This window comes from Pyrgilauda ruficollis, unplaced genomic scaffold, assembly GCF_017590135.1.
Source record: "Pyrgilauda ruficollis isolate IOZ18807 unplaced genomic scaffold, ASM1759013v1 scaffold3, whole genome shotgun sequence".
Lineage (NCBI taxonomy): Eukaryota > Metazoa > Chordata > Aves > Passeriformes > Passeridae > Pyrgilauda > Pyrgilauda ruficollis.
The window spans coordinates 15,907,454-15,916,917 of NW_024524377.1; the positions used below are offsets into that span (position 1 = coordinate 15,907,454).

The 9,464-nt window shown below is 39.7% G+C and overlaps 1 protein-coding gene across 1 annotated transcript in view; it reads right to left on the reverse strand.

Annotated features, from left to right (window-relative positions):
* The window catches only part of GRB14 (growth factor receptor bound protein 14), a 58,640-nt gene extending 56,479 nt beyond the window's left edge, over positions 1-2,161 (reverse strand). The window contains exons 1-2 of the mRNA XM_041473389.1: positions 2,088-2,161; positions 323-455 (exon numbers count right to left, since the gene is read on the reverse strand). Coding sequence (XP_041329323.1) covers positions 323-455; positions 2,088-2,161 — 207 coding nt within the window. The remainder of the gene's footprint in view (positions 1-322; positions 456-2,087) is intronic.
* Positions 2,162-9,464: the final 7,303 nt, after the last annotated feature.

The following is a 9,464-nucleotide window of genomic DNA, read 5'->3' on the forward strand; positions in this document are numbered from 1 at the left end:
TGCAGGTGGGGAGGAAGGGAAAAAAGAAATTAACTTCTCATTTAAGGACATAAAGTACTGCCTGCCTGCCCCTGGTTCCACTTAAATTGAAAAATCTGCAGAGCCACCCATACACTCTGTGAAAGAACAGTCATGTCTTAAGTCACAGATTCCAAAACCTCATTTTCTACAATCATTGATGACCTACAGAAAAAAATTCACCAAATTACAGAAATAAGAACACCTCTATTTTAATAAAATAATTTAATAGATAACTGAGCTTTTCCTCAAGCTTTCATTTAACCAATTTAGAAACTGTCAAACAATAATTTATAAATCTTACCTGCTTTTTTCTTGAAGTTGCCTTGGGCAACAGACTGGCTGACAAAACTGATGCAAACGGCGAGCAACACAGCTCAGGAAAAGGATTTGGAATCGATGGGTTCTCCAAAATACTGTCACCTTTCTTTGTTCTCCTATTTCAACAGAATACATAATATCAAGCAATAATTGTAACAGCTGCTGTTAAAATTGCAATACCCAACCAGAATACATGAACTAATAAGGCACTAATACCATGATGCTTCCTGGGTGCAGCAATTAGCTTTCTTTTTTGGAGTTATTTTATTTAATCAGTAGGCTGAATATATTAAAATACAGTGCCTAGCACTACTTGAAACCAATCCAAGTATTCAGCTCTGAATATAAAGTTGTTTGAATATGCGTAAGTCTTTGCAGAGTAAGAGCAGAGATATATTTATATTGGCTTCTAAGGACATTAGTAAATATTTTGTTGTCCCTGTGTTTATGCCATTCCCTATGTACACATATTACAACAGTAGATGCATGTAACTTCTCAGCAAAACTTTCCAAGTATATCAAAACAGTATTTTAAACAAATGGAAACTTTTTTCTAAGCAGAATTGAATCAAAGTGACTGACAAGAGAAAATAGTGCAAAGCAATCCATTCATTTCTGTTTTCAGTTAGTTTTCTCTTGGCATCTCTGCAGCTCCATCACAAAATAAATGTCTCAGTTGTTGCTGTCTGCTGAAACAGGATTATGTCAGAAGTATCACCAGCCAGCATTTGCAGGAGTAGGGAAGGTAATCACTACAGTACTTGCCTAAGAGCCCAGTTATGCACGGGTTTAAAGTATCACATTAATAATGTGGTTGTTTAGACTGCTGTGTACATTACAGTGAATGGTTTTCTCACATAAAATATTTAAGAGCACTTTGTCTACTTGATTTCATCTGAAAACCTGCACCCAAAGCACCTGATGTATTTGCATCAGCCAACACATTACAAGAGTTTTCTACATGTGTGAGTTAATGCCCCCAAGCCTCATATTTTACTTTATTACCTTCTTTATTATCATTCCAGATTTCATATTGTAATTAGTACCAAGTGGGGGAAACCATCAGAATAAGGTTACAACACAGAAAGAAGATACTTCACTTACGGAAATTCCTCACCAAAGTGGTAAGGATTCATTTAAAGTGATATTTTGCTTTAGGAGAAGCAAAAAATCCTGTAATGCAGTATTTTAAGATTTTGTAAACTTCAGTCTACCGAAACTCATCTTCAGTTGCTTCGTGAAAAACCCAGCTCATAGCTTCCTTTACTAAGAATAGAGACCAGTGCCTTCAAGAGCAGCCTGAGAGGTAACAAACGGGGTGCACACCGCTGACAGCGGCACTGCTCCCGCCGAAGCGGTTTTATCTCACCAACACTCTGAGAAAGACACTGCAGGGACAAAGTAGCTGCTGGCTCAGCCTGACAAGGCAGGCTCGGCACTGCCGGCTCCTTTCACCTCAGGCTGAGAAACCTCAAAAATAAAAAGGGGGGTGGGGGGTGGGACACGCACGCATCCGCAGCGGAGGAAAGTGTCTGTAGGGCCGGGAAACAACTTTTGAGCTCTAGGGAAGTGCGGGCCGGTCCAGAGCCAGGCCGCCCCTTCCTGCGCTTCGCCCCCTCCCCAGGCCGCCGCGCCCCGGCCCCGCCAGCCCCGCGTCCCGCCCGCAGGGCGCTGCCCGCCCCCCGACGGCAGCGGGCGGCCCTCGAGGGAGCGGCAGGGCGGCGGCGCCCGCCGGGCTCCGGCCTTACCTGTCGGGGGGCGAGGGCGGCGGGTCCCCCCGCTCCGCCCGAGGGGGGCACCGCGGGCAGCGCGGCCCCGGCATGGCCCGTGACCTCCTGCCCCGCGCCGGGCAGCGGGCTCCAGCCGCGCACCGCCGGACGGGCCTGACACGCGACTCAGCGCCTGGCAAATCATTAACTAAACTGACACATCCCTCTGTGCATCGGGAATTTATGGACATGCCTTGGAGAAACAGGGAATGACCGAGGCCGGGGGACAAACCCGTCGCCTTGTGCCAGAAAAGCGCTCGTGAGGAGGCTGGGCTCCGGGCTGGGCCCAGCAGCCACGTCCAGCCACAGCCTGGAGCACGGTGGATTGTGGAAAGGTTTTCCCTCGTGCCCAGGGCTGCTCCACAGCAGCCTGATCCTGCTCTGCTTGATGTACACAAATCCCTCTATGGCAGTTCCATGGCTGTCCTTATAAGCATTTGTCCGATTTCAAAATAAAAAATACCCCTTGCTGTATGAAGAACAGTTTGATGGCACCAAGCAGCGTGGGCAGTACTGTTTAGGTCAGTCAATCCCATGGTCAAAAACTGAAAGCCCCTGGTGAAGACAGCACCATATAGAAACCCTCTGACTGTCCTTGGCATGGTCAGGGGCAGTAACTGAGATGTGAGACTGGTAAAAATGTAGAATGTTTTGAGGCAAATCCTTTGGTGTTTTCCTGAATCTGCTGAAAAAATCATCAGACACAAGCCAAGATTTCAATTCTGGAGAAAGATTTTTGTGTCATAGAAGCAATACTCGCAGTTTTCATTTTGGCTGAGTCACAGATGATTTTGCAGGACATTCATTTTCAATGAAATGAAGGATTCCTTGTCCTTCAAACAGCTCATTCTGTTACACTTACAGCAGAAGTCAGAGTTGATTAACAGTTCTTATATACAGTCTGGCAAATATATCAGGAATTTTGTAGGGTCAGATAATTGACTGAATTTGCTCGTTTCTTGTGAGAAGCTATCCTTTTATAAAACTGCAGAGACCAGGACACTGTGGTCCTGCCTAGTTGATTCCCAGGCATAACTGTGACATATTAAACCTTATTGTCTTCAGAAGAATAGAAGGCAGGACAAATGGTATAGGTGTTCTAGGTAGAAAACTGATATTGGAAAGAGATAAAAACCTGCAAGTGGCAATTGTATGCTGATATTAATCAGCATTTGAAAAGTTCAGTGAGAAAAAGTAAATACATTTTGACTTTTCACCTGTTCTGTACAATGTGTTACAGAGCTGCAACCTGACATACATGGCATGTTTTTGTGCCTTTGGCTTAGTCATGTAATTGTTTTAAAATGCCAGGCAAATAAAAACCACAATTAGAATGAATAACAGCAAATAAATTAAATACTTTATTTTTCAAGATAACTTTGGTGATAATCCAATTAGTCATGGCAGCAGCAATGCCGCTTCTAGAAAAAATCAATAAAAATGTCATGCTATTATAATTTCACTTGCATGTTGTAAGAAACAAATTTGCTTAAATTGTTTTTTCATATATCTCATAGTCTGTCCTGATGCTTGCTGCTGCCAGTGCTTTCTCTGGGAATAACATTGCACGAGGGGAATGCAGTCAGTGGAATACTGAGGCACAGAAGGACCTATGTGATTGTTCCAGTGTAGGCATTGGAAATATTGCATGCATGAGAATATGAAACTAAAGGTTCTTCTGCCTTACTGTCTCTCTTTGCAAACAACTGTAAGAATGAAAATGGTTTCCTGAGCCTTGGCTAAAGATATCTGAGAGCATTTGACCTAGAATCTGTTCAAGTGTAACCTTTTTTAACTCTTTCTTTGAACAAGTGCAAACCCAGTAATCTCTGAACAGTTAATAGAGTTGATATTAAAAGACTGACAGATTTCTGCTAAGACCTAGCACCAAAACATTTGTTGAGCTGTGTGACTTGGTTTCCTTTTCATCATAAATACACTTAAGCTGTCTAGTGTGGGGTTTTTTTTGATAATTGCTATGCTTGTGCAACACAGTTGTTGTTAGATTTACCATTTCCCAATGTCCTGGGTTAGCTATTTGATGCTTGCATCCCCAGTTGTCTGTTCTGTTTATGTTGGATAATAAGTTTTGCACCTTTAAGACTGGTTCTGAGAGCAAAGGGGAGAGAAGACTAAACTAAATTTCTGTGTATTCTTCAATACTCAACTCAGTAGGCTTTATTCCCTGTCTTTTAATTTTTACCTTTCTTAGTCATAATCACATCCAGGTGTTTATCAAGTAAAATTAAAATATATACTGAGAAAAATTGCAACAGATTCAAGCTATTCAGTATGCACCCCACTTCCAGAAAATCAAGCTCTCCAGTTCTCAAAAGCCTGTATGCTATTTAGAATCACAACACTTGATTAATGTGACAAAATTATGTCTTTAATTAGAGTAAACTCAATTATTACTGACAAAGTGGAGGTTCAAAAAATCCAAACTACCTCTTATTATACTCAAAAACTGTAGAGGATTTTGTTGGGGTTTTTTTTGGTCCCCTTCCACACATCCTCCCTTGCTTTTATCAAAATACTCACAATATATGTATAATAGTTTTATCACAAAAAGCTTCGCTGCCCTAAGAGAGCTAATCGCTTACCTTTACACCATCATTTGTTGTAGCTGCAGTAGTAGAGAAAGGAATTATTTCTATTCAAGTACTAGACTGAAGCCACAGAAATAGCTACTTTTTTCAGTGCAAGGCTACAGCCAGGCATGTCTTGTCTCCCCATACATTTTCTCCAAAAGCCCCCCAAAATAAATTGCATCAGCAGTAATGCTGAGGATCACCCTAAGACAAAGTAATTTGTTCTGTAAAAAAGGCATGTGCCAATTTATGTGTATTTATTATCTCAATGGACTTAAAATGTGTTGAGCAAATGAATCTCATACAATGAGCTGTGCATTCTTGCTCCTTCTTGAGCATTTCAAAAGCCCATTTATAATTTTGAAAATGGGCTCAAGTACTTCATGAGAGCCAAATTTATCCAGTGACCACAAGTGGAGATACCACTAGCTAACTTCCTGGCAGCAGTGCATAAGTCTTTGAAAAGTATCTGTGGTTGAACATTTTGTGAGGAGTCTTCCCTATTACTAGAGCTTGAACTGAATGTTAAGTTTACAGTTATTGTTAAAATGTGTACCTTTTATTGTAGGTAAGGAAAAGGCTCCAAGGGATTAAATCAGTACCACCAGTCTCAGTCATTTCCCCTAGCTGCTTTTCAACCTAATCTGAATCTCAGTGTACAGCTACACAAACCACAGCACAGTAAAAATCCAGTGTTTCCCCTCACTACATTCCCTGTTTCGGCATTTGCTATCAAGAAGCAGATTTGCATTTCTTTTCTGTTGTTGTTTGGTTTTGGACTTTTTTTTTTCAATTGAAAAACATGAATACTTTAGCATACTTTTGTAACAAACTTGAGTAGAGAGATGGATTTTATAGCCAGCTTTGACAACAGTGTTTGCTATTTCAATAGCAAGTTCTGTGATTCCCTGTGATAGCTCTGTCAGAACATCCCCCTGATAGAATTTTGCCTTGAACTCTAACACAAGATTGGAATGAAATCCTGTGCAGGTTGTTTTAGAATGATACCCTTCAGATCTATCAAATTAAATCAAATCAAGAGCTTGTGATTTCTGAAATGTTGTTGTAGCCAAGAGCAGATAATGAGGTTCAGCGCAGGGTTGACTGAGTGGCATGTAGGGCTTGTGAGCTACGGGTCAGACATGTGACATGTGGCTTCTGCTCCCTCGCGCTGGGGCTGCATGAAATCAGTCACACAGAACGTCTGTAATAAACAATGCATTAGGTGATGCAATCTGCACTGGCCAACCTTGAACTGAGGCCTAAAGTTCCTTGCTAGAGAGAACTGTAATAGCGCAGGGTGAGTGTTGCCTACGCGAGGGTTACAGTGGCTACATCTGCATCTAATGGTGGTTGGAGGCGGTGCGCTCACTTCCAGAAATAACTGCAGCAGTATATTATGTGGTTCATTTGTCCATAACTACCCCCAGTACCACTACAGCTACTGCACTAGATGTAATCTTCTGGAAGGGAGTTGACAAGTGGATGACTTTAAACATCACATAAATTATTAACCATTTAGATAAATTAAACAGGCGATGTTTCACAACAGCAGAGTACTGCTGATACTTTTTACAGCCCTATTTCTGGAATTCCACCTTACACAAAAAAATGTAATTTCTGACCTCACATGCCTTCAGAATACTGCACAAAACATGTAATTATTATGGAAGGAAGGTGGCAGGCAAATGTGCTGTCTGGTATTCCATGTGTTTATCCAGCACACAGAAGTTTAGTTTCTGTAATGTGAGTTGTTGGGAATTCCACTAGTCATTTTGTATAGTGGGAAACAAAACACAAGCATTAAAAAACAAACAAACAAACAAAAAAAACCACAAAAAAAAACCCAAAAAACCCATACAAGCATTAAAAAACAAACAAACAAATAAAAAAAAACACAAAAAAAACCCCCAAAAAACCCAAAAAACAAAAAAGCCCAACCCCCCAAACAAACCCAAACCAATCACAAAAAAGATAAAAACAAGAAATGTAGAGCTAAAATGACTTTTAATAAACAGCAATGCCACTCATAAGTCCCAGCCATTTCTGAGCTGCTGCCAAGGACACTGAAACAGTAGAACCAAACAAAGCACAGTAAGAGTCTCCAGATACATGCAAAAAGGAAGGCAGGTGTAAACTTCTTTTGGACTTAAAGAAACAACATACCTGATCAGACTCAAGGCGTGCAGCACTCCACTTTTGTTATTAGAGTACAAGGCTGATGTATGCAATTGAAAGACAAAATGAATTCTGGTTTTGGAAGAATTGATGTAAAGAGATTTGTTTGCCTAAATGCAAATATTTCATACCAATTTAGATCCCTATTCTACCATGCCGTAAGATGGCACAGATTTCCTGTTCAGCCTATGTCACACAGGTCTGTCCTGTGGGGATGTTTCAGATATCTTTGGGTATTAAATATGTCACCAGTCACTTGTATTTAGGTGCCTAAACTTCACTCATATTATTTCTTTTCTGCTTCTGTAATATGCAGCTTGCAAAAAAACTAGCCGTGGCTTTAAGAAACGAAGTCTAGGAGCATCAGGCATACTGCAGTGTGAAACTGGATTTTGAAAGCTTTCATCAGATCTAAGGAGATTTTCTCTAATTCTGGGAACAGTAAGAAATTTGAAATGTTTTCATATGCATATCTGCATACATGTGAGGGAAGGAGGAATTTTTCTCTTCCAAAATCACTGGAATAATCTAGCCCAGATTTGCACCCCCAAATTTGCACCAGCCCTGGTTGAGCAAAGCAATTTCCAAATCAATCTACCTGTGCATGTGCAATTTAGAATGCCTTGAAAATGGGCTCTGAAATGGAAAGCTCTGCTGAACCCTGATGATGGAGTCATTGTGTTTCTGCCAAATGACAGAAACCAAACAAATGCTCATCAGTCCAGCTGGAATTCTGGATGGAGTGCCACTGTATGATAACATACCTGCCACCATTTTAATACATCACCTGATAGGACATTTAGCACTCTTTGGAATGAATTAATCACATAGAGAAGGTCATTTTCTCTGTCTCAAGAGTTATTCCAAGAAATCTATATTCAGGAAATGAGATATTCAACAAACCTTTGAAAAACCAACCTACTGTTCATATTTTAAAAGCATTGTGCTGACTACTTGAAGTTATTACATTAAAAGGTTATTAAAGCAAATCTCTGTAATTCAGGAACCCTGTCTAACAATGCCAATCTCAGCACTTATTAGGGACCTAATTATCACAACATCAGTGCACCTAACGTTTTAATGTATTTATTCCCTTCATACGGATGAGTAAGTGTTTGCATCTTTATGTGCCTGAACAGGTTTAAAAATTAACCCTAAGAGGGTATTCAGAGTACCTGACTTTAGATAACTATACTGTGTTAGATTGGCCATCACAAAGATGAGAAACAGAAGACTCCAGATGTCAACCAAAAAAACACAGGGGGAATAGCACTGACAAGCATCCCAGAAAAACTTTTTGTTTCCTCTGGATACACAGAAAACCTTATGAGAACTGTCTTCTTACTTAAACATCTCTGTTTGCTGTTGAAAATTAGACAGTGCAATTAATTTGCTAAGTGATTTTCTCAAAATCTAATGGAATTTGTGGCTCAGTAAGAAATGCAAACTCTGAGTCCAAAATTAGTACTCTTAACAATCAGGCTGTCCTTCTTTGTATAATGAAGGATTCTTGTTTCTAAAAATAAAAAAGGTAAAATGCATTAATACTTTGCCACTTCAAACAATAAATCAGTTTTAAACCTGGTCCAAAAGGCATTTTTCCTTTGAGCTCGAGAAAAAAGTACCTTTTCCTTTGATTTCATGTTTATTGAAGCTGTGCTCTGTAGTTGTTAAGTACCTACTAGAATTTAAGTTTTCTTTTTTTCTAATAGTCATACTTTTACCATCACAAGTAGAACAATTTCATAACACTATATGTAAGCAACTATCTATTTTGCTTTTGTGTATTCATGAAGGAGATACTGCACAGTACATGAAAAACAACATAGAAGATAATTCTAGACAATTATGTTACATATAGTGACCTTATAAATTCTATTTAAGAGTCAAAAACTCTTACAGAATTTCACTTGGGGTGGGGGGAACAAGGGGAAAATGAGAAAAATGCTGGCTACTGAACAAGTTCATAAATAATTTGCACCTGACTTCAAAGAAATTTGGGGTATCTGAAGTATTTGGAAAGAAGGAGTACAAACTGAGATCATATCTAAAATTAAGAAAATTATTATAGCCACTCAGCCCTTTCAAATTCAACCTTCAGTGTTCTCCTCCACGTCCATAAATTTATCCCAACCCATTATATTTGTCTCAGAATTATAATATGAGAAAGCAGAATGTTTTTTCTTCTTTTTTTTTACACTACTTGAACTTACTTTATAAGACAGTAAAGTTTTTGGACTTCAATTCCACTTGAGCTTTCATCCTATCCATCAGGAAGAACTGCTGGACTAATACATTCCCTTTCTATAATGTCTGGGTCTTTATACATCCACTCTAAACTTGGCATATTTTCTTATGACTGGATTTCTGTGCTACTGGATCACTCAAGATGACATACCCATCCCACAGATGGACTAAGCATACAGGCACAGTTCTGTCAAATTTGCCACAGTACATGACAAAGAATCTGTAGTAGCTTTATGGTTTTTGTGTTCTCATTATGGGCTGTGGGAGGACAGACAGTAACTAATCTGGCAAAAAGCCTACTGGTAAAAGTTCAAACCATTCAAAGTCTCCTAAAGAATTG